This window comes from Lycorma delicatula, chromosome 11, assembly GCF_047948215.1.
Source record: "Lycorma delicatula isolate Av1 chromosome 11, ASM4794821v1, whole genome shotgun sequence".
Lineage (NCBI taxonomy): Eukaryota > Metazoa > Arthropoda > Insecta > Hemiptera > Fulgoridae > Lycorma > Lycorma delicatula.
The window spans coordinates 24,284,704-24,311,625 of NC_134465.1; the positions used below are offsets into that span (position 1 = coordinate 24,284,704).

Genomic DNA, 26,922 nt, shown 5'->3' on the forward strand with positions numbered 1-26,922 from the left:
TGAAATAGGCTCTGTGGTTAGAAGAAACAATGTCGCAAATCGCATCCAGTTATCTCAAGTATAAAAAAGGTTAAAGGGAGTGGAAATTACTTTTCAGCCACGCGGTATATAAATGGTTAATTTACACTATAATTCTCTCGTATAATCTGTTTTATTTTTTTATTAGTTTATTATAATTCACAAAGTTAATGTTCTTTCAGATAATTATGAATGTTAAATCGATTTCACTAAGTTTGATTATAAAATTCAGATATGTTTTTCAGGTAAATTATAGTTACCTAAAGAAAATTACAGGATTAAAAGTATTTCATGTGTATTAATCGGTACAAAAATTCCTTCAGATAAAATAAAATTACAACACTGGTTACATTTTAGATTAAATAAATTAGTGCATTCAACTTTTTTGAGCTTTTTCTACTATTTTTAATTCAAACAGTATTTTATAGTTTCTAACGCGTATGCGATGTGTAGACTGAAATGTTCAATGCTCAAGCTATTTGTCAAGTAGGATTTGTACCTTGAGCTAGGTTTAACTTTTACCAAAGTTTCAGTAGCTCTGAATAGTGCTTAAATTTCAGTTTGGGTGTTTGTTTGTAGCCCAACAATAAACGAGTAAAACCAAAAAATGATCCGGAAAATGGGTGAGAAGGGGTTAGCAGATGAAATGGTGACACACAACGGGTAAAGAATAAAACAGTTGAGTTATGCACCGATTTTCAAATTTGATTGTTAATAAAATGCGAATTAAGAAGGCTCTCGGAGCCAGGCATATTGCATTTTGTAGCAAATTTTACGGGTTTTCACAAAATTCCCTTCACTTTGCTTGATTGCCTTTCTGTTTTCGAGATATTCGCAAAAAAAACTGCAAAGGTGTGAGAAAAAAGGTTTATTTAAGACGGTGGGAAAAGGGTCGGGGAGTTTTTAAAAAAAAAATTAGATAAAAATTTACCTCTTGTTTGGAAATGTTAACCGGAAAATTTTTTTAAAAATCGTAATAAAATTGTAGATCAATATTAAAGACAAACGAATACAAGCATTTTCCTTTACATATACAGAAGATACAGCAATTACAAATAAATAAATTAATCCATCAATAAAATTTATCAATTGACCACGTTACAAACGACAACAGTATTTATTGATTTGTTTACATAAATATATTATTTAGTTATCTATATATAATATTTTTAAATATACTTCAATTTAAATCCTTCTGTTTCTAGGTTGGTGTCTGTAAAAAAAAAAAAAAACAAATAACAAAAAACAAAAAAAAAAAAAATACTAAATTTATGTTCGTAAAGATATACATGAAATAATATGTCTTATAAATCTTGCTTTCTTGTTAGATGTTGAAACGTAAGCTAAGTTGGTTTGAATATCTTGTTAGGAGTACGAATAATATAAAAAATATACACAATATAATTAAATTAAAAAAGATGGAAGGACCGTCGATTTAAAAGAAAGGATTTGAAGAAAGAATGCCTATGATAGAAAAGAACGATGGAGATGAATAAATGATGGAAATTCCGACACTAAAGAACATGGGATAAGATGAAAAGGAAGCAAGGACGTAATCTATAAGCCTATAAATTTTATGTAGATAGAGGTAAAATTTTTTTTTTGTTGTCGAACACTTGGAAAGTACAGTTCATATGGCCTAGAAAATTTGCTATGTAACTTTGTCGGAAAACACAGCCATGAATTTATTATCCATGGCAAGTTTTAATCGGTTAAAAGAGTTATGTGTCCTGAAATAGCGTGATCATTAATGCTGATGAAAATTTTTCTTACAGAGAATATTACTACTATCAGTATATAAGGAGACTTGAGATAAACCAATGAAATTAATCTAATAAAAAAAAATATTTAAAAAAAGATATTGAAAAATAACACATTAAATGATAATCATCAATTTAAAATTTTAGAAACACGATTCAAATAAATGGTTGATAACGCAATATCATAATAAATTATAATCATAGCGGCATTTTAGAATAGCGTAGGCCCAAAGAATTCCAAATATACCGAAGGAAAGTAAAATACCAGTAAAAAAAAATAATCTAAAAACCTCCAAGATAATCTTTTGTTAGAATAGACTTATAAAAATTAATTTTATAGCGGTTACAAAACCGATGGAATGATGCGGTCTTAAGTATGACTTTTCTAATTCACATTTTAATTACAAGTACCAGTATTTTCAATACAATTACCCTGACAAATTAAGAAATACAGATATTTGTATGTTGTGAATTAAGACAGATGTGTTACTTGGTATGATATTTATAGCCCAAGTATTTACACAAATAGACTAGCAATATTTCTTTTAAGTGTCTGTGTCAGGCCTTAATACAAACTTCTATATTCCAATAACTTTTGAACCAGCAGTAACTTAAATAAGTAACTTAAAAATAACTCCTACCTGTGACCAGTGACTTGATAAATAATTAAAGAATACATAATAAATAATTATATGTTTAAGAAATAAATAATAATAAAAATTGTTAAAACAATTAAAAATTTTATAAAGTTCTCTTACTTATCGGCTAGCCAACCAACCGGACCTACGGCTGGTGGTAACCCTGCTATTTAAAGATCTGGAGCTGTAGAATAACCATTTATTCTCCCTAAATTATTCAACATTTCTTGTGCAAGGGAACCAAAAGGTGACCTATAAATTAAATAATATTAATTAATAATAATTTTTCTTAATTGATTAATAATAATATAAGATGAAATAATTTAATTGCATATTACCAAATAATATTAAGATAACAAATACATAAACGCGTAAAAAATTTATACAAACAATTTAATAAATATAATTTTAAAATAATATATTATATTACGTGTTTTTCTTATTTTTCTTCCAGTTTTTCTATTCCAATTTTTACCCAAGTTGTTAAATCTAATCATTCAATGTTTTCTGTGACTAACCATCAGCAAAGCCTTGGCTAACTAAAAGTAAGACTTAAACCGATCTATATATTACGTAATAAATTACAACTATATTGACAGTTCTCAAGTTTTTAAAGTAATTCATTATTTAAAAAAAAAAAATGTATATTTATATATCAAATCAACAAAATTGATTCTCATCAATTTTGAAGAGGAGAGTGATATAATCCTGAATATAATGAGATACAATAGTTGGATTTTCGTGGACAGCAAGAATTGCAGCATCGTCAGCAAACGTTGCAACTGTGGTATCCGCCGTAATTGGCAAGTCAGCCAGCCGTAAGCTGAACATGGTCCGAGAGCGCTTCCTTGAAGTACCCCTGATTGCATAAGGAACAAATCCGTTAAAATCTCCTCATGTTTAACTTGAAAACATATGTACTCTAAGTAAGATTTTAGCACTACTTAGAAAACGTGCGGTAAAACCTTTTTCAGTTTACAGAGCAACATTACATGTAAAACTTTGTCAAAAGATTGAATGACATCGAGGAAAACCGCTGAACAGTATTTTTTCTTTTCTGGAGTATGATTTATGACGTTAACAACCTTGTTTGCCTGCTCCATCATGATTTTTCCTAAACCCAAATTGCAATCGGAATTTGATCATTACGAGCTGCTTTAGTCTTAACGGGGTGCTGTGCTATTTCATTTCTTTTATTTCGTTCTTATTATTAAGTCGCAATTCACTGGATCTGTGGTTACTTAATATTGGTTCAAATAGATCTTATTTACTTATTGTTCAATTCTCTTACTTAGATTGTAAAGTACTTATAACGTTATAATAAAACGAAAAAAATTATATATATATATATATATATATATATATATGTATTTTAACGAAAATATTCAAATATTACAACTATGCTTGGAAAGTGTTAGAAAATAAATAAATTTATATTAATTAAAATAAATTCCAACTATATTTAATTTACGACATCTGCGTGATAATTACAGCAAAAAATTACTAGCAATTCGATTTTTTGAAATCATTTCAACAATAATGGTGCTGGAAAATGAAAACTGCTTTAATACTTAAATTATTAGTAATAGCCGTGTGCTCATGGGGGCTTACGAAACCAAGGGCTCTCCCCAACGCTGAAGCATTAAAAACCAAATGTTATTTCTGTGTTTAAACGCCATTTTTTTTCAAGACAGCTATAAACGTTATTGAACAATTGAATTATATTTATATTAGTTGATTTCTGTCAACTACAGATTTCTTATTTCTTAGTGAATGGAAAAGAATTAAAAATTTCACGAAGGAGAAATTGACTTTTATCCAACAGTATGCATTATGCACGTATATATATATATACGTTGATATGATGTCCTGTTAATATTAACAGTATGTATGTATATACGTGTGTTTAAGGTTTAGTAATTTAATTATTACTTGAACTTAGAAAATCAATTTAAAATTAATCTAATTAGTTTATGAAGGAAAACTCAATTTAGGCATAAAACTCCTCTTTCAATAATACAAATATTATGAACGAAAAAATTTTCTAGAATTCAAAATATATTAGAGATATCTCCTGCACTAAAGGGAAATATTTATATTTTACTGTTCAACCAAGATTTCATAAGTAATTAGATAATAAATACCAAATACTGGATGACAAATATCGAAACAGGAACATGACCGTTAGACTATTTTCATTTCGCACACCGAACTTCGGAAAGGATCTCACGAAAGTAAAACCGCTAAATTGAGTTCTTCATCCCCTTATCATAGAGAAACCGCAACAGTCTTTTGATACATTTCTTCCAGTTGAGAAAACCCTTTACATATGAACCAAGTTTTAATTGACAACGAATAGTTCCGAAAACTAGGAGTAAGTGATTTATGGACCGTTTTACAACCCACGCCTCACAGGTTAGCTGAGTTAAGCCGAACAGATGGGCATGTGTTAGCTTTTTGTGTACAATCCTCAGCCGCGTTAGAATGACTTGAAATGTTTTGTTGTTTGGGGTAAAAGGATTCTCGAAGACCTTCTCCTGGTTTCCATGTAAGGTCGCAGGAGGACTCAACAGCTAGGAGTCCTTCCATTGAGTACGTAGTTTGACATGGACTGCCTTTGTGAAGTCGCTCTGATATTTTAAATGTAATTGAAGGTCATTTTTTGCAACTGTCTTGTCAGCCTCATCAGCTTGTATGTTCTTAAGAATGCCGTAATAGACGGGACCCATATAAATAAACTTGAGAGTATTGTTTACTCTAAAGCAGGTGTTGAATTTGGGCTCATATCGTCTGTAGTTCAGGATTTCAAGTACACTCCTAGAGCGAGTTATTATCAGGAAGCTGTCAGCACTACGGACTCAGTAACTCTCATGGGAGAGTTAATTGCGCAGTCCTATCAACAGAACAAAAAATGGTAGGTTCTAACTTCAGCTATTAAAGAAGTAGGTATATTACTGCTATTTTAAAACTGATGGATCTGAAATGTAAAAATTATCTTAAATTAAACAATACAATTTTATCAGTTTTGTTAATTAAAATTTATTTTTACCCATTAATTCTGATTATATTTTGTAGAGTTTCCTGTAATTCTGCATAAGTAGGTAATGGAGATGAGTCTAGACCAATATTTATTTCATTATCTTTCACTTCTGCATTATTGTGTAATTGCTGCAACGTTATAAATACGTCTTCCTGTTTTTCTATTTTTTTTAATATTATCCATGCAACTTTAGCTCGATCAACCGGGTGTATTGTAGTAGTGAAAAAATTTATCACTTTATCATCAACAATTTGTAAATGTCCTACTATCTTTTTCAACTGGGGTTCTAAGAAATTAAGCATAATAGTAAATTTGTTGATTCTGAAAGAAAGAAGAATTCACAAAATTATTGGTTGAAGATTTATCAGAATTATAGATTTCTTTATACCGTACAAAAAATAATTATAATAATAATAACAATGCTTTTAAAAAGAAAAAAATACAAAATACTATAAAATTTGCTTATACTTATTTTCTAACCACAGGTACCATTAAACAAACAAAAAAAAATTGAAGAATAGATTGTAATAAATATTATTAATTAAATTTCCTTGCTAATTCCATTTCGAAATTTAATACTTGCCTTAATAATTTTACAGATAAACCGTGTACCAGTCTTTTCTATATAATTATTCTAAATAACGTTTATATGTTAAAGCCTCCCTTCCAAATATCGATTTGAGAATACTATTCAACAATGAACACCTACCTAAAAAATTAAAAACATATTTTCTTAATTTTACATATAAACAAATTTATCGATGTTCCTCTCGGTTAAACTCCACGCGCATGTAAAACTGAACTCATTTTTTTGGAAAGATGATTACAACAAAAGAGAGATTGTAATCATTATCTCTGCAAGTTGGTTTTGAAATAGACTATAAATACTGTAAAACTGAGCTTCAGCCGATTTTGATGGAAATATTTATCTTCCTAAACCTGTTTCAAATATGAGTGATTACGTATACGATGTTTCATTTATTTACACATTCAGACCTCCAGATATTTTACATTCATACTCGTAACTTACCCTTAATTGTTCCTTTTACTTATTTAAATCACCATTCACAACCTTTTCCTTGAAAACAGAAGGTAACTTTAATCTTCGCATACCTAGTACCTCCAACACAAAATTATATAAAATCAACGAAAAAAATGAGAGTCGATTTTAAGTCCTATTTAAATAATTTAATTAGGTGTGGTTCTTCGTAAATACAATATGTTTGTAACCCAAATTTTCTGTACCGTTTTCATTAATTAAGAAACCTATACCATCATACTTTTCCGTATAAAGCGATCATCATCATAACGTTTATAAAAACTTACCATTATTAATCAACGATATGTAAGTTTAAATATGATTTTATTCTATATCTCTTTCAGACCAAATATCGGGACTGATACCTGTTCTTTAACGAGATCTGTAAACGATAAATGGAAAGTAACCATAACTTTTCTCCGAAACTCAAAAATAACGAAAACAACAATTCCGCAATTAATATTAATCTTTTAATATTAATAATTACTGCAGGACCGGCTCCGGTGGGGGAGAAACGGTGAGAAGGGAGTTTTAGTCGGTAGGGTGGGGGTATACATAAGCTCTTAATAACATCTAGCCGAACCCATGCGACTCCGAATCTCCCCCTTTTATGGGCTAAGTCTAAGAAATGCGATTTACGCACAATCGCATTTCTTAGACTCATCTGTAACAAAAAGTTTGAGAATAACAGACAGTTTGACGTTCCTGTTGTCAAGATTATTTGAACAGTATGCGAGTATGTTATGGTCGTCCATAAACATTTGCGCATCGGACTATGCGCAAATGTTTATAATATAAACCGGTTTCGCTATTTATTCAGACATACCACTGATTAATGTTCTAGTAATTCGATTGAGCACAGTATATATAAATCGACGATAAATTTCGATAGGAATGTACAAGTAATGCCAGTAGCCTACTTAAGAAATTGATTTTTTCCATTAGCTTCTTTCTGTTATTAAAATTTCAATGGGGTATTTTCTCCTAAATTATAGTTTTATAATTAATTCATTTGTTTAGGTAAGTAAAGAGAGAAGGTCAGCCGTTAAAAATGGGTGTAGTATTTTTCTATAAATTTTTCTGTTTTCCTTTGTTTCATTTGTACTACAGACTAAAATGGTTTGCTGCAACAACTAGACTGTTAACATTTCTGGTAAAATTTCCACGGTTCTCTTAAAAAATGAATTTTTATTAATATTATTTTATACATTTTGCAGTACAAATCAGTGCTAAGTGGGTGACACTACAGATATTATCACAATTTTCATCCTGAAAGTATCAAAGGTTTTCTTTAACAAGAGCACGAAAGGAAATTAATAATAAAAAAACAATTACAGAATGAAAAATTAGCACGATGGTTCTGAAGTTTATAGAACAAATATTCAAAAATATTTAAAAAAAAAGATTATATAGAAATTTTACTCTTATTAACTCTTATGAACTCTTATTAAGGCTGAAGCCTTAATAAGAGTAATATGAAAAAAACCAACTTGTAAATAAAAAATTAATACATATTTTAAAAATATTGTTAATATTTATATGTAGAGTAACTAACATAAAACCGAACCCATAATGGAACCGCAACCCAACACTATTTATGAAAGACTCTCACACCACTAGCGCCACTAGTGGAAATATATGTTACTACTAATTGTTGCCCTTATTTGTAAGATGGTTTCGTATCAGTGCAGTATACGTTTTGTTGCAGTGCAGTGTTGTGAGTGCAGTTGTGTTTGTGTGAAATGCCTAATTCAATCCAGGAGAGGACAGCTATAGTTGAGGCCTGTAGTCATTCTGCATCGTTTGAAGAATCACGTCAAGTACTCATAGAAAAATTTCCGAATGCCTCTTTTCAACGAAGAGTGGCATACACGATTTAGTTAAAAAATGGCGTACAACAGGATTGTTTTCAAATGCAAAACGAAATAGGCAACCTTTCGTTAGGACTCTACAAGCTATTGACGATATTGAAAGGAGAATTACTGGCAATCCAAAAAAAATCAGTACAAAAGTTATCCTAACAATCTGGTGTTTCATACACATCTGTCGTAAAATACTTCATGAATTAAAATTGAAACTACAACGCGTTACAAATGAAGGAGACAGACAAACCGAAACGACTTGATTATTGTAACTGGCTTCTCTAAAACATTTCTGGTAGACAGATAGAGTTGTCTACTTGCAATTTTTTTTCTTTGGAGCTACTTAAGGGAGAGATTTTATGCATATAATTGCCACAATACTGATGAACTGAAGGTGAAAATTCAACGAAAAATGAACGCAATTGACAACAACGATTTGCGTCAGACGACTCTCGATGTGATCAATCGAGCACAAAAGTGTATCGATGCCCAGGGTGGTCATTTTGAACATCCTTTGTAACAATAAGGTAAATAAATGCGACAGTTAAATAATGTTTTATGTTTTTCTTATTTAATTTATTCCAACCGATTCTGCAGCGGTTACTTTGTGGGTACGGTTTTATGTATCTCGCTGTATAATTAAATAGTATGGGGATTACTACACAAAGCATTATCTATGATCTCGTGGGACAGCTAACGTTTTTAGGTTAGTTTGAAATATAAAGATTATCTACATGATTTTAGTATTTTTCCTATCGTGTTTAAAGAACAAATGCTAATACAGATTTATATATTCCATAGAAAGGATATTGCAGCCTTCTTCAACTCGTACTCACAATTCAAAGATTAACAAACAATGGCTTAATGTACTAAGGATATTACTCTTACTCATAAAAAAACTTAAAACAACAATATTATATACTAACAAATTGTCGGAAGATGTTTTTATCTCCATTGGTATTGCAGCATTCGCTTCTCCATTAAGTAACTGAGTTTGTTGGCTGTAAAAATAAAACATAATTTAAAATATATAAATGAAGAAATAAATACACAATAAATAAAAAAAAACCTTTATAACAACATATATGATACCATTCAAAATTTAAGGAGAGCCCAGCGCACAGCCTTAATTTTATGCACTGGTGTTTTTAAAACAACCTCCTACGAGGCTCCCAACGTATTGGGAAAGGCTCTCCCAATCGATTTAGTAGTGAAAGTTCGGGCAGCCATGTGGAAATTGGGAAGAGGTCCGGGAAGCCGAGGTATTTGGGATGCGGTTTCGAGTCGGGCCAATATCGGAGCGGAACGGCGATCACAATGCACCGGATCTAAATTTCCTTCATTTGCCCATCTCCTTCCTGCGGAAAAGGCTGCAGAGTCTCTCGATGGATGCATGGCAGTTGGAATGGTACACCACGACTAAGGGAAGATCCTTATATAAATTTATACAGAACCTGGGGGGATGGTATGCCTCAAGCTCGTTTTTAAGGGCAACAGGTGCCCGGGTGCTCACCAACCGTGTTAATTTAAACCAGTATCTGGCAACTGATGAGCTCTGCGTCTATGGGGAGGTCCAGTTAAATGAACATCTGTTCATTCCTCTTGGAATGAACGCCCAGGGTGGCCCAGAGACCGGGCCACCCTGGAACTTAGAGGTCAAGGGAAAAATTGGACACTCACAAACGGAGAGTCAATGTGATGAGAGCCGCACTGTCGGACCGTGTAGGGTCGCTTAGTTCAACCGACATCAGTAGTTTACCTAAGGGGAAAAGACTCTTACCGCACTGCTGTGGGACGCTAACCTAGAGATATATATGGCTGATCACCAGCCAATTAATGCTCTTTAATAGCTCTTTAATATGGTGGACAGGTACTTGCTGGCATTCAGCGACCCAGGCGTGGCAGCAAATTGCTGTCTTGACAAAATTAATTTTTATTTATGGATGTCATATATATTTTTTGTAGCTGACGGGGTGCGCCTACCGATTTTAGTAAATATATCACAAGTGAGAGGTAGGGACACGTAAGCCGGTGTTGTATGGAACTGCGCTTAATCCGCTCACGGTGTTAGGTAAGCTCTAGAAACTATTTAGGATACTGGTTGCTAAACTGTTTCGAGGCTCAATAGCCGTTTGTGGCTCAGAAATTAGGTCGTATGCTTTAGGGCGACCGAATGGGGTGGTGGCCAAAAAACTGCCAAAAAACTCAATATCTTTCAAAAAAAAATATTGATACGTATTTTGACAAGATGCATAATTTTTAACTTACATTTCATCTTAGCCAAAATATAATATCTTAAAATATTGCTCAACTAAAGTAAATTTTGAGAAAATAACCCTAACATTTTGCTACAGTTATGGAATTTACATTATAGAATTTTTAAATAACAACCAATTGGAGCTCACTTCTCTCGCTTCACCATCTAACAAGAGAGTTCCGCCCGCTGGACCCCCGATGGGTTCGTTATTCTCATAGTTATGAAAATATTAAATATTTTACTTATTTCAGTAAAAAAAAAAAATAATTAGTTTTTTTACTTCATTTTATCAATGATGCCATGGCAATAAAAATATAATGAAGTAAAAGAGAATTATGTTCCGAAAATAAATCTTGTGTTAGAAAAATTATTTTCTTGTCAACCAATTGATTTAATTAAATATTGTATAATAACCTTTTCTTTCTTATTTTAGTTTTATGAGTTGAAAATTACATGGAAAAACATATGCCGAAATCTCAAAAATTAGCACATTTTTCTACTCTTTCCAAAATAGTAAAATATCATAACTTCGTTATTGTTTTATATAAAAAAATTGATTTAGGAATAATTTAAGACAAAGCTTTAAGTGTTGATTTACTTCTTTAGTTAACTTTTCAGTGGACCAATATGGCAATAAAACAAATGATTATTGTTCTAAAAGAAATAAAGATAGAAACATTTATAAAAATTTTAAATGTACATGAAACACGGAGAGTTGTTATGCAGTGTTTCGTGCACTAATTCTACATAGATTAAATATTTATATCAGTTTCTCGTCGTCTAAGTAGAAAATTATCTATGATGTATTGTATAGTGTATAGGAATTTATATAATAATTCCTTAATGAAGCTTCTTCAACTTTTTGAATATAGTCAATCACTAACAGGAAGAATTGGCGTTATCTATATTGAAGACAACAGTAGAATATTATGATTAAGTAAAAACAGATTAATTTTTATCTTAATTACTATATTCGACAAACATATGGTGTTTCAGATGTACAAGACGTATTGACAAGATGTTCTTCTTGTCAATAAATATATCATAACGTCATACGTCTATGTAAGGTGCCATAACTGTAAATGCAACAGACGACCTGAAATAAAACAAATTTACTTCTAGAAATGGCATATCAATTCATATGTATAACCAGCATTACACGCCTAGTTTTCTAACGAAAGTAATTGTTAAAAAGTTTCCCATTTTCTTATTTGCTGAACCAAATACGTGTTCTCATTTTACCTCGCACAATTTTTTTCAAATACAGAAAGTTTTAAGCCCTGCAAGTGATAATGTCACTTTCTTTTTGCAGAAATTGTAATACTGTGAGCATTATTATTCTCTAAGAAAGATACTGTGAAAATAATTCTACATGTTGTTCTAATGATTTAGAAATGACAACAAACTACTTTTTTGGAAACAAACCAATACATGCAATATGTCTTTGGGCATGACCAAAGAAGATGCGACGGCACTATTAAAAAGAATGGCAGCAGACATGGGACACGGCGAGGAATGGCGCCTGGACGCGCAGACTCATCTCCAGGTTGGAGCCGTGGCTGGGAAGGGGACATAGAGATGTTGGATATCATGTCACACAGTTCCTCTCCGGTCACGGCGAATTTGGGAAGTATTTCTACCGGTTTGGTAGAAGGATGTTCCAGAATTGCATATATTGCGGGCTGCAGAACAGCCCCTACCATACGTTCTTTGATTGTCCTCGGTGGGATAGGGCCAAGTTAAATTGTAATCTCGAATGGATGACACCTGAAACCGCTGTCCCGTTCATGTTATATGGTTTAAGGGAATGGCTAAACATGAAGAAGCTGGTTACAGATATTGTAAAGAGGAAAGAAAAGGATTGCAGAGAATGCAGAGCAGACTGAAGCCCGGGTGAAAGACTTGGGAGGGAAGGACAGTCCACTGCTGAGCTGTTGTTCATCCGTGTTTGCAGGGGTGGGCGGGAGTGATGAGGCGCGAACACTCCCCCGAACCAAAAAACCAACAAAATTTGGGGAAAATACTGAGTCCGGCGGTGAGGGCGGGGTTTCGGGAACGGTATAGCCGGGCCCGGCTGCAGATCCGGTCCACGGGTGTAGGTGGAAAAAAAATGCAACACTCCCCAATCTTTATGTGGACGACTGGTTTAATGAAGTGATAAACGTATGAAAGATTTTCATGTTTAGTTATTCGAGACTAGGCATAACCATTAAAGCCAGTTATTTTTACACGGATTTGAATACTAGATCGTGGATACCGGTGTTCTTTGGTGGTTGGGTTTCAATTAACCACACATCTCAGGAACGGTCGAACTGAGAATGTACAAGATTACACTTCATTTACACTCATACATATCATCCTCATTCATCCTCTGAAGAATTATCTAAACGGTAGTTACCGGAGGCTAAACAGGAAAAAGAGCGGCATAACCATTAAAAAAACTAAGAAAAAAACGATGAAATATTTGGAACAATTTTCTTTTAGATTTCCGACTTAAATCGGCAAAAGGTCTTTATAATCGGAGCACTGAAAAACAACTTTTCTTTCGATATTCAGAGCTACCTTGTAACGATTATTTAAATACAATAAAGGAAGACCTTGGGCAAGAAAAACCGTAAATATTTTTTAAAATGTACAACTAAATAACTTTTTCGAGTCATATTATCATCATCAGTATTGATAGATGCTATGGAAAAAACATAAACCTACAAATTTGAACAAATTTGAAAAATACTAACAGCTGTTTATCATCTATGAGCCCCAGTACATAGGTAAAATTAGTTTTAAAACATCTAAACCTTAAATTAAAATTGCTCACTCTGACATTAATATACGTTTTTTGTTAGTTTGGACAGGTAAAACTTATTTCAATAAAGCGAAAAATGAAAATGTGAAAAATGAGCAATAAAATGATACTCACGTCTCTAAATTAAATTTTAAGAGGTGGTAACATTTTACGGTCTTTCGAACGTTAAAATGATTTTATGAATTTTAAAATTCATGGATAATTATTAATTCCTTAATATTTTGAAGAATAAATATTCTGGTTTACCTTTGATAAAGTAATATTCCAAAATATTTCATTTCTGTTTACAAATATTTATTATTCAAGTGTTTAGTACATTTTTTAAAGCCATCGTATTTTTTTAGTATCTCTCATCACTCATACATGATGGCTTTCCAGATCCGAAGAATAACAAACACTGGTTTAAAGTATATACGTTTAATCTATTCGATAATAAAAAAATATTAGATACCAACCGCTGGCTGGCGCTCGGGTTATAGTATGGATGTGATTGTTGTTGATATCCAAAGCCATTACTACAAAAAAAACAAAAAGAACAGAAACAAATATTTTCAAAGAAACAATCACCAAAACGCAAATAAAAGATCCTTTACAATTAATATATGGCCGTTTAAAATGACAATTTTATATATATATATATATATAAATTGAATAGATCAACTCTAAGTACAGAATAATTTAAATAGGATAACTTACCGTATTTATTTCACAAACAAAAGTGCTTTCGCGAAATCCGTTCAAATCATTAGCTGCAAAACTTACATATATATTACAACAACCATCACAAACTTGCAATCCATGATAATATACCATTTATTCACTTATAATTTTATGTTAAAAATTAAGTTTTTGTTTTTATTTTAAAAGTTTTAATATTTAATTTTTAAATGTTATCTTTGTTTTAATCATATTTTTATATTTTAATTTTAACTTAATTGATTTTAACTGATTAATCATAATTGTAAACAATTTTTTTATATTTATGTTTTTTTATCTCTTGTTTTTATTATAATTAAAAAATTAAAAATTAATTAAATTTAATTTTTTACTAAAATTTTAAAGTTTAAAAATTGAATTTAAAGTATTTTAATAAAATTTAATTGATTTAAAAATATTTTTAACATAAAATTATAAGTGAATAAGTGGTATGTTATCATGGATTGCAGTTTGTGATGGTTTTGTAATATATGTGTAAGTGTACGCAGCTGATGATGCGAATCGAGCTCGCGAAAGCGCTTCTGTTTGTGTAATGAAATAAGATAAGTCATTCTGTTTCAGTTATTTTGTACTTAGTGTTGATCTATTAAATATAAATTAATTTGTACTGGTACAGAGAAATATGGTTATAATAAAATATTTTTAAAAAATAAGTACATATATTGTCGCCGAATGGCTTCGACGTCACGTAATTCATAACCTTGAGGTGGCCTTTAAAAGGGCCGGTTTTTTTGCGTTAGCTCTGAGAAGAGCTGTTAGGTCTGGAAGCTGGTCTCCGGCGAAGTCAGGGAGTTGCGGCTTATCCATTGAAGTTCGACCGGGCTTTTCCTCAGCGGCAGTTGATCTCCACTACAGCGTGGAAGTGGAGGCTCTCAGAATCCCGCAGTGACGGTCGTCCTTCGCCGCAGTGGCCGTGGTGGTTCTCCCCGAGCAATTCTACGCTTGGCCGACTCCTGCTGCTGAGTCCAGCGCGGCCAGGGCGATCGAAGCCCGGCGAGCTGGAGCAGGAAGGTAGCGTCCGCGTCCAGCGGCTCCCTCAGCGGGCCGGCCAGGCGTGCTGCTCGGTCGGGGATGTTGTCATCCGCCGGGAGGTCCCACGTTGAGCCGGCCTGGGAACTTCTGTCTTCTTCCAACTTGCTCTTCTTCTTGGTCTTCTCCAGGTGGTGGTGGACAATGAATTGCAAATTCACTCTCGTGCACGCTCTTTTATTGGAGCTTGGAGTGGTGGGGCTGCAGCGCCACTATGGTGGGAGATCTGCGCGGCGGTAGTGATGCTTGTATCAGCGCGTCTGTATACTGTGTGTCAGATCACATCGTTGCCACAGTGTTCGCCCGCCGATATTAAATTGGGCAAAAATATGGAAAAAATATGTATATATACAGAATGTATCACGAGATTTTCCCGGGATATTCATAGCCTATTCAACTCGTAAAAATAAAGGAAAAGTACCCATAAACATATGTCCTAAAATGCTTCGTTAGCGAGTTGCAGCTAGTGAAACACTTTTCTTGCATTTAACTTATTTTCATCAAGTAATGGTTTCATCCATCGATTATTTGACATCAATGAAACCAGTCATTTTCTTTAAAACCTTCATATGAAATATGGGAATCATTTCTGTCGTGTTTCTTGCTCTTGTTCTGCATACAATTAATATCTATATCCGTGGGGACCTAGTCCAAGTAACCGAATATTTCTTCAATTATCCTCCATTATCATGGATTTATTTAATATTTCCTTTATAGAGACTCTCTTATTTCAATATTATCCACAATTCATACAACTGGCGTTATTTCTATTGAGAACAGCAATCGAGAACTGGCAAATTTTTTTTTTATCTTCATTCATTTTTGATGCAGCTCTCCAAGATTCCCTATCTAGTGCTAGTTTTTTAATTTCAGTACATAAGTACTGAAATAAATGTAGGATGTACATCCTACATCCCTAACAATTTGTTTTACATATTCCAAACGTTGCCTGCCTGCATATGTTTTCCTTCTACCTGTCCCTCCAATATTAAAGCGACAATACCAGGATGCCTTGATATGTAGCGTATAAGTCTGTCTCTCCTTTTAACTATATTTTTCCAAACGCTTCTTTCTTCATCGATTTGCCGCAACACCTCTTCATTTGTCACTTTATCCACCCATCTGATTTTTAACAATCTCCTGTAGCACCGCATTTCTAAAGCTTTTGCTTCTCAGGCACTCCGATCGTCCAAGTTTCACTTCCACATACGCTCGAAACATATACTTTCAAATATCTTTTCCTGATGTTCAAATTAATTTTTGATGTAAGCCAGTTATATTTCTGACGGGAGGCTTTTTTCGCCTGTGCTATTCGGCATTTTATATCGCTCCTGTTTTGTCCATCTTTAATAATTCTACTTCCTAAACAACAAAATTCTTCGACCTCCATAATCTTTTCTCTTCCTATTTTTACTTTCAGTGGTTCATCTTTGTTATTTCTACTCTCGTTTCATTACTTTCGTTTTGTTCTTCTTTATTTTCATGCGGTATTTCTTGTGTAGGACTTCATCCATGCCGTTCATTGTTTCTTCTAAATATTTATTTACTCTCAGCTAGAATTACTATATCATCGGCAAATCGTAACATCTTTATCTTTTCACCTTGTACTGGTACTCCGGATCTAAATTGTTCTTTATCATCATTAACAGCTAGTTCTGTGTAAATTTTGTAAGTAACGGTATTTTGAGTAACGGTGATAACGAACATCCATGTCCCTTCCTTATTACGGCTACTTATGTTCTTCAATTATTACTTTTGTTCTTTGGTTCCTGCAAATGTTAGCAATTGTTCTTCTATCTCTGTATTTGAACTCTAAATTTTTTTAAAATACTAAACATTTTATTCTAGTTTACGTTATCTAATGCCTTTTTTAGGTCTATAAATGCCAAGTATGTTGGTTTGTTTTTCTTTAATCTTTCTTCTACTATTAATCTGCGCGCTAAAATTTCTTCCCTTGTTCAAATATTTTTCCTGAAACCAAACTGGTCTTCTCCTAACACTTTTCCACTCTTCATTCAATTCTTGTGTACAGAATTGATTGAATGTTTTTTAATGCATGACTAGTTAAGCTAATTGTTCTGTATTCTTAACATTTACATTTATTTATTTTTAGAAATATCAGATGATATAGTTCCCAGTGTGTTTTCCGGTAAGCTACATTTTCTCTCTTGAAATAAAGCAAATTTTTCCTAAAAATGACACAGTAATTCTTACGAATTACTAGAATTACAAACCCGGTTTGCTACTAAAAGTAAAATATTAAATATTTTCTCGATAATATATTCTCGCTGAACTGAATATAGTATCTCATTTAATCAGGCAATATCAACTGAAAAGAAGAGACGATGTGCCCTTTAATTAACACATTCTCTTCTTTTTGGTTACAGAAATTTCTATATAATGATGTATACACTTAACTTTAAAGAAGATTCTGTGAAAATAGTGCCAGTTGATTTTATAATGAATTTTAATTGTTAAAACCTCTTTTTTGGCACCCAGTACATGCCAAGCTCCCTAGTTCTTAAAAAGACTCGTTTAATAAAGGGATGAAAGTTTGTAAAAACTTTTTAAATAGTTATTCGAGAGTAGGCATATCCATTTAAAAAACCGGGAGAAAAATTATGATGAAATGTTGGAAAAACGGCTCTTATAATTCGAACTCTAAAAACTAAATTTTCTGTCGACATAAATATACAGCTACCCTTTTTGGGTTATTGAATTATAATAGAGAATAGCTTGCGCTTCAAATACAGTAAATATTTTAATTAAAATGTACATATAAATTACTTTTTAGATTCTGATAATGACTGTCATAATCTATACCGATTGACATTACGGAAAACGTATATAAATTCAAATATCATCTTAAAAAGTAAATGAAAAAAAAAATTAAATACTAACAGCAGTTTTTGTCTAGGCAATCCGCATTAGAAAGGTAAATTTAGGTAAACTAAATTTTGAAATCGTACTACTATAATTTATCCCAAAGAAGACAAAAAAACATGAAAATTAATCCAGTCCCAAAGATACTCACGTCTACAAATTAAGTTGGTAAAATTTTGACGTTTCCAAATGTAAACTTACACAAAAGGTATTTTTAATTTTAAAATCCATAGATTATTTTTAGAGAATGTTCTCGAAATTTAATTTCTGTATATGTACATTTTTAATTCAAGTGTTATGCATATTTTTAAAAACTATTTTTTTCAATGGTTTTCTTACGTTTAAAATCCTGTATAAGTCAAATTTAGTAATTTAAATTTGACACACTTGCCCGTTATCCAATCAAGCTGAAATTTTGCACACAACTTTGGTTCTGATGACAATATAATATGGCATATTTAATAGCATTCTAAATCCAATCTAGCAGACATTGTGTAATATTGTTCTAAATCCAGTATGGTGTAAGAAAACATATTTCATCGTTTACATACAGATAACAAATTATATGTTTCGGTAACTAAGGGTTTGTTGTGGAAACGAAATGATTTTGTTACAACAAAATGGATTTCCTGTAAACTATCGTTACTGATTTGTTACGACCAATGTAAAGTAATTGATGATATTTGAATATACACGTACGAGCGAGAGACTAAAAAGTAAAAAATAAATAAATAAAAAAATAAAACTATGGTTTTCTTCTAAAACAAAATTGCTATAAAAAGTAGGAAATAATTTTTCAGTGATTATCAGATAATCAAAATAATTTTCAACATTTATGAAAAGAAAACCATTGTGCGCTATAGATTATTACTGAGGAATTAGAATAGGTGTTCTGTGAAAATCCAGGAAGGTTTAAATGTGAACATAAATTAAAATGATTAGAAAAAGTTATTATTTTGTTTAATATTTGTCGTAATATTTTACGAGCGTAATATTTTACTGAAAAATTATTTTATATGGAATTTGCATGTTATAAAAAAATAGGTATGACAGCCCAGCCATAAGCCGTTCTTAATCCGAAGATTATCAAACATTGGTTTAATATATATACTTTATTAATTTTACTTATATTAAAGTTAATAAAATATTCGATACTGACTTTGTGTAGCCAGAGGTTTGGGGAAAACCAGGCTGATTATTATACATTCCTTGACTGGACGGTAATCCTTGATTGAACGATATTTGATGAGGCGCTAATCCTTGACTGGGCGGTAATCCTTGAATGTATGGTGAAACAGGAACAGACCTATTAAAATAATAATAAAAATGTGAATTAAAAAATTAACATAAAGGAAACGCAAGTTCCTTTATAATAAATAAATGTTACCTTTTAAAATGACTTTTTTTTGACATTGGTGTATAGTTTCTAACTTTCATTTTAACACCAAATAAATATTTTTAAAATAATATGAATAAAATATACCTTGAAAAAATAGCATTTAAAGTTAGCTACAATTGGAAAATCAAATCTATATTTTAGTATAAATAATGTAGAGTAATTTTTTTCCCTGAATTTCATTATTTACTTTCAATCAGCTTCTGCAATGAACCTATAAGTAAGTTGTACGACTGGCCATCACTTGAAAGATTACCACCCGGTGATAATTCTCAGTGATAAAAGTGATACAAAAACAATTGTATAACATAAATAATATAACATTTGATAGTACCTTTGAATGTCCAGTCAACATTTAGCTTAAAACAATAACATAAATAACAACTTTAAGTAGAACAGTATATGAAACAGTAACTTTGAAACAGCCAATAAACAATAAACGTGAGCACCAAGCCGCCAAATTGGATCATCATAACGGGCCATCAACAAGAAGAAGCACGTAGAGCCTTTTTAGCCTCCTAACGTACTCGGTGTTGTCTAGCAGAGATGATTAATATGCTTATCCAACCAGGAAACATACCTCTAAACTAGACGTCCAACTTCCTCAAACGTATGGAATGCCTACGTAAACGTGGATCTCAGCATTCCTCACGAACCACGGCGCATGGTTTATGTTCCGTAGAAGTTTCTTCTGAAACCGTTGAATGACCTCCACGTTGCTGATACTGGCCGTTCCCCCTTCGATCCCGTACGTCCATATCGGTTTCATGAAAGCCTTGTAGAGCAAAACTTTGTTGGACAAAGAAAGTTCTTGTACCCAACAACAGTACATCTGCTTAAGCTTAATTTCAAGCAACTTCCACTTCTCCCTAACATGATCCATCCACTTCAAACGGCGATGAAGGAAAATGCCCAGGTATCGTACCTTACTGAGTTAAGGTATACTGATACCGTTTAACCAAACCGCAGGGCAATTTTCCCTTCTCATTGTGAACGTCACGTGGCTGGACTTCGCCGGATTAATCTTTAGCCTACATGTGCGCAACCAAACACTGATGGCATCCATTGAAGATTGCAATTTCTCCGAGGCAGTAGCCGGTCTATCGTCAACCGTAAAGATCGCGGTGACATCCGCGTACGACGTAACCGTGACATAGTAAATTATGTGTGCCGTAAATAAAGCTTGCCATTTAAAAATTATTATTTTATAAAATTTTACAAATTTAATCAAATATTGCATTAAAACTTCTCCTTCATGTTTTAGTATACGTTTTCTCCTTTTTAAAAAATAGTACTGTTTCGAATTTTATATCTTAAGTAGGATTATATAAAAATAATTGATATAGTTTACATTTAAGACAAACTTTTAAGTATTGATTAAGTTCTAGTGTTTAATTTTCCCCCTAATCTATATGGTGGTAATAAATAAATTAGTTAGTTCTTTCCTGAACAAAAATTTGTTTTTTTATGGAAATATACATTTTACCGGCAATCCGTGTCGCGTAAATTAACAATTTCAATAAATAGAGCTTCGAAGAAAGGTTTGAGAAAAATTGAAGAATTTCCATCGAAAAATCAAATAATTTCTACGCTTTGTTAATAAAGAATTTGACATAAATTAGAATACATTAAACAGATGGGGATTTATGTTCAGCTGAACTGCTCTTTAGTAGCGTGTTGACAACAGTCTTTAAAAACAGCAATTTTTAATCTTTGTTTCTTTTTTATGATAAAACAAATAAAAATTCCAGATGTATATGAAATATGTGAGTTTTTTATACTGTATTTTGTGTAATTAAATGTGATCACATTCAACATTCAGTAAATATTTTTACCCGTCTTGCAGTTATCCAAGTATCCAAAAATCTTTTCAATTATCGCCTACTATTTATGAATTTATTTAATATTTCCTTTACAAAATCTCTTCTTTTCACCGATCAAAATCATTCACGATCTAGAACAACTGATGTTACCTCAACCGAGAATAGCAATCGAGTGTTATAAGTAAAATCCAATTTTAAAATTTTACTATAATTACTTATAATAGACAAGGACTTAATGATTGTATAAAATTACGAATCATTTTTTTAGTAATAAGAGACTAGATGCAAGGTAACACGAGAAGTGCCCGTAGAAAATTCGTCACGGTGGTGTAGGTATTCACTGCCACTATGACGAATACCTGAGGGTAATACCGTTGCCGTTTGTCGGGGGGGGGGAGGGTTTTAGCAGGTCAGGGATACGGCAGGAAACCCCCACACACCCAGCAGTACGGGCTGCTGTGCGTCTGGTTGCAGATTTTCCCTCATACATATACTTATACATACACTTAGATACAATATCCTGATTAAAATATATTGTTCATCTATTTGTTATTATTTCGATGGATCGGTATGCATTCCTCATCATCCCTAGCGATGAATAAGAAGACATCTCTTCTTAGTAGTAGCTAACTGTAAAAGGAAATCATTCATGGTATCATAGGTTTCGAATTTCTAATTCACCCGACCTCGGCACTCCATAACAGTCTGATTTTAAATTAACCCCTTTCGAGATTGTTTAAAAAATAACTACCCCATATTTTTCCGGAAGACACTTTTGAAACACATTTGAGATACCTGATATTTATTGCAATATTCATGAAAATAGGTTGTATTATCAAAACAGGAAAAGCCTTACCACCGAATCACTGGTGCTACCGCTTATCTTTTTAAACAAATCGATCGGTTTGTATCCCCCTTTTATCCCTATGGAAGTAGAAAACAACCCCTTTATGTCGATACCATATTCTTTAAATTAATATTTTTACCAGGCTTTAATTTTCCATTCCCTCTAATTACTAATGCTCTTTATTTAACGTCTATGAAATAAATCAAATTAATCTTCCGCGCATTTCCTTTACACTCACTCACACGTGCCCGCAAGCACTTTCATCTTTCTAATAAAAAATTCATTTTTCTAATACTCTTAAAAATTGAGGACCTAATGTTGAATGTTCAGTGAGGGCTTTTTCATAATAGTACCATTGCACCTCTCCCCTCCACCATATATGGTCCAAAAACCATTATTGCAGTATATTACATACGACGGTAAAGATTCTTGTTTACATTCAAATTCTTAGTATCTCTGATCGAACCACTTTCAACCCTTATTTTTCTAATCTAATCACCCTTGCGTTTATGAAAAATGAGGTTAAAAATAAATATTTTTTTCTAATGCTTGCAATATACTCGTTTGGGATAACTCGAAAAAATTTTATGTTTCTTAATATTCCAAAGAAAGGTGAATTATACTCCACGCAAGAAGGTAAGCAGAACTTCATAAAAACATTTGCTTTGCACTGGAAAAATCATTTATTAAGTATAAATAGATACCTTGATTATATCTATTCTAGAAAAATACATTTAAAGCAATGTTTTCAATTTAATCAGCTGGTAAATCTCAGCGTCATAAGATCTAGATGTTGTTTTACGTAATATACAACTTCGTAAACGTTTGTTACAATACAACTGACCCACCCATTTTGTAGAGATGCTAGCAGGTCAGGGCTCGCTTCGGCCTCCGTTTCTATCTGACCAGAGCGCTCCTTCCTCTCGACCCATAGTGTGTTCGTTATTCTCATGGTTGCGAGGATAATATTTAAAATGCCTGAAAAGCTCTCTTCCTCTAACGTTTCCCCTCGTTATTGACGTAGAATCTCCTGCTGTAGACAAATACGTCTCTGTTGGTTGCTTTATTCATTACCCTAGAATACCCAACACCTCGGGAAGAGTTTAAGTTAAAGAATTGGAAATCAGATGTGTTACAAAACGCATAGTTTATTATTTTTACGGAGTAAAACCAAATCAAAAGTTCTATTAGGTCTTGTCCAATAGGCAAACTCGTAACTTCACCTCCAAGGGCGGTAGGACTTCGATTTAAAAGTTATAACCTTTGTTGTGATAACAGGAACGTATCCTGAAAGTTTGAAAGTAATCAGTCGGGTGATTTTCGTGTGTTGCTGTTACAAACGAACAGAACCGATAGAAACATTTTCTTTTATTCATTAGAAAAAAAAGGAAATCACTTCGACACAAAACCTAACTACATTAAAAAAGGATATGATTCTTATTCACAATTCAATTAAAACAGAAATAAGAAAAGTCCTTAGCCTCATTCTCGATTTTTACTTGTTCTTTTTTTTTTTTAATTAAACAATATTGGTATACATTTTAATAACCTAAATTTACCTTTAAATTTTTACCAAATCAAAATAAAGTAGATTATGATTGTAATCGTAATCCGAACACATTTTTAAATTATTATATCTGCATTGCAGATATTAGTATTATTTGATAAAATGCATTTACAATTACGAGAGCTACGTCGTAAAGAAAATGAAGTGATTCACCGTACTTACAAAAGTTTTTGTATCTCTTAAATCCAATAAAAAGCTCTAGATCAAATCCGTTACCCGTAGAAAAGAACAGATTTATAATAAAAAAATGATAATATTAAAGTATGATTTTTTTCAGTACTTAAAACCGCATAAATCATCCGCTTTTGTGGTATCAATTATTATATCAACCACTTTAATATTACTTAAAATTAAACATTAAATTACTTACGGATTTTGAAATTGCAATCTTGGATCGTATTGAGTTGGCACTTGAAAACCTGAACCTTGTCTTGCAAATTGTAAGTTATTCATAGCTTCGATCATATTTTTAGTCGGTGATCTAAATTAAAAATAAAAATTATGAATATCGTTCATTTATAATTATGTACACTAATTACCACCTTAAATGGTGTCTAGAAAGAATTCTCTTAAAATTTACTGTTTCAACGTTACACTTCATTAGAAAATATTGACTTTAGTATGGGAATGTTATTTAATATTACAGTTAATTTAAAACAATTGTTAATATAAAAGGATTACCCGTAAACTATAATATGGATTAAAATATGCTATTATGAAAGTAAATGTATATCTAATATTACGGTGTCAGTTAACAGAAAATATTTAGGAGAGGAATACGAAAAGAATTCATACTCCATTATTAAAATGGTATGGCCATTTAAATCATGTATTTGTTGCTAATCCATACAACATAAAGGTATCAAAAAAAAAATAAATACGATGTTCTTTGAACCAGACCCTGTTGGATCAAAAAAAAACTATTTATCTATTAAAGAAGTAATCGATCCTATAACTTAAATAATGTGATTAGGAAAACCGTTAAATAATTTAATTTGTTGTGAAAAGCTGACTAAGCTTGGTAGAACCTTAGGTGTGCTATTATGATTTATTTATTAAAAAAAATGGCAATACGAAATGCAAAGATAATATTTCTAAAATATGGGATTAATTTGAGAGATTGGATTTAAATAGAAATTATAACGTAACTATATGCACGAAAAAAATTAACTAAAGACAAATCATCAAACATGGGCTGCTTATGACGAAATAATATAAAGAGTAAAAATTAAGATCTAACCTTCAATTATCAGCAAATGAAAAATGAGGAATGTAGAAATGAAAGAAAAAACAAAAGGAATCAGAAGATAAACATATGAGTATACAAATAAGGAAACAGTTCGCCAAAACATATGTCTGGAGTATTCTAACTTATGGGTCTGAAACACAGACGCTTGAGAAAGGGGAAAGAAGAAGACTGGAAGCAACGGAAATGTGGATTTGGTGGAGAATACAAAGAACAAGCTCGGTGGATGAAATGATCAAGTGTTAGCAGAAGCGAGTGAGAGGAGGTCCTTGCTAAATGTTATACGAAGAAGAAGAGCGAAATTGATAGGAGATGTAATACGACATGACCAGTTCTTAATGAATATATTTAAGGGCAAGGTTTTGGGTAAAAAATCTGGAGGTAGACCGAAAGCAACCATCTTCAATAATGTTATAGAAGAGATGGGCTTTGGTTCTAGTAATGACTTGAAGAGAGAAGAGGAGATGAGAGTGACGTGGCTAAATCGACAAGGCGTAGCCTTTTCGCTGGTAGCGTCTCGGCCTTTCTTCCGGAGGTCCCGGATTCGAATCCCGGTCAGACATGGCATTTCACACACGCTACAAATTCTAATCCTCTGAAGCAATACCTAACGGTGGTCCCTGAGGTTAAAAAAAAATTGTTTCGTAAAAAAACCATTTTAATTGTTTTTAAAGTGAAATTATTGGAAAATTTTTCAAACGTTTGGCAATTTACTATAAATGACAACGGTATTGCAATACATCCGTTTATCATATAAGCTGAAGTATTGTTTCGAGTTACAAGAAAACAGTTCCGTTGTTTGGTTTGATAGAATCTGATGTTTTATTAATTTAATATTTTATAATGTATTTATTAATATATTAAAACCATTATATAAATTTAAACTTCTTTTCCCAACAATGACAATAGTTTTTTTTTTTTTTTTTTTTTTAATTTACAATGTTGCATGTGTTCATACAGTCATAACTTTTATATTTTATAATTTTCTTACTTCTGAAAGTTATAAAATATGCGTTGAGTTTTTTTTCAATATGTGTTGTGTAATCCTTATATTATGATTGTTATTATTTAATATTATATTTGGATAAGACTAATGAAAAAAAATAATAATTCGTAATAAAACGTTTCGAAAATTACGAGCTTTAATTAAAAAATAGAAAAAAATAAGTTAATAAATGAATTCGCACCAGAGAAATTACGGAAAAATAGTTCTTTCTAATATAATGCTAAATGTGTTTGTAGTATGATACTTTATTTTTACCTAAATTTTATAATAACTTGTTTGAATTTTTTAACCAAAAATCAAAACTTCTTGGAATAACAATATTACTCGTACTTTAATATAAATAATCATAATGATGCTAAAATAAAAATCTCTTGTAATTTTAAAATTTATTATATAATCTGTTTTTATGAATAAAGAATCTATCTTCAGTGTTTTTGAACGTACGTACACAGAAACCACTTACTTTTGTGAAGACTTTAGTCAAGAAAATAAAAATTAATAAAACCATCAAAATCTGTCAATTTGATAAGAACAAGAATTAGACTTAAATAAAACGATTAAATACCAAAACATATTCAAATTAAAAATTTTCTATTTTCATAATAAGTTGAAATATTACATGTTTATTAAATACATACAGATAATTGGTTAAAAAAAGTTGTATAAAAAAGATCAATATATATAACGTAACGTAACATATATATACTGTTTAGTATTCAAATAAAAGCAACTAGCTTAAAAAAAAAAGTAAAAATAGTTCTTATATTTAAGGAAAAAGATTTAAAAAAAAAAAAAAAAATATTAATAATCTTCTCTTTATATGTTTCAATTCGTTCTTTAAAATAAAATTTCTGAATACAATAATACTACTGAAAAACTTACAACCAAATAGCAAGCAGAGAAATTAAGATTATTGAAGATGTCATATTGACAGACGTGTATCTAAATATAATTGCGTAATTGCGAATGCCAAAACATAATATTGCGA

General features: G+C 31.7%; 1 protein-coding gene across 2 annotated transcripts; it reads right to left on the reverse strand.

Moving 5' to 3' along the window:
• Positions 1–1,085: 1,085 nt before the first annotated feature.
• LOC142332256 (uncharacterized) lies at positions 1,086–26,922 on the reverse strand. Of its 2 annotated transcripts, XM_075378573.1 has the most exons (8): positions 26,817–26,922; positions 24,053–24,163; positions 19,209–19,355; positions 13,876–13,935; positions 9,284–9,358; positions 5,466–5,777; positions 2,537–2,668; positions 1,086–1,231 (listed from the first exon to the last, which is right to left on the reverse strand). In XM_075378573.1, exons 1-7 carry the CDS (start codon positions 26,858–26,860, stop codon positions 2,587–2,589), a joined length of 831 nt encoding a protein of 276 aa, XP_075234688.1. In that variant the 5' UTR covers positions 26,861–26,922; the 3' UTR covers positions 1,086–1,231; positions 2,537–2,586. The 2 variants fall into 2 exon arrangements, with proteins under 2 accessions (XP_075234688.1, XP_075234689.1); XM_075378574.1 differs by lacking the exon at positions 13,876–13,935.

What these genes read in the sequence shown, in the direction of transcription:
- LOC142332256 (XM_075378573.1), bottom strand. Translation starts at nt 26,860, where the DNA reads ATGACATCTTCAATAATCTTAATTTCTCTGCTTGCTATTTGGTT. An exon ending in TCTCTGCTTGCTATTTGGTT is followed by an intron (nt 24,164 to 26,816) that starts GTAAGTTTTTCA and finishes TTTTTAATTTAG; the next exon opens with ATCACCGACTAAAAATATGA. An exon ending in CAAACCTCTGGCTACACAAA is followed by an intron (nt 13,936 to 19,208) that starts GTCAGTATCGAA and finishes TTTTTTTTGTAG; the next exon opens with TAATGGCTTTGGATATCAAC.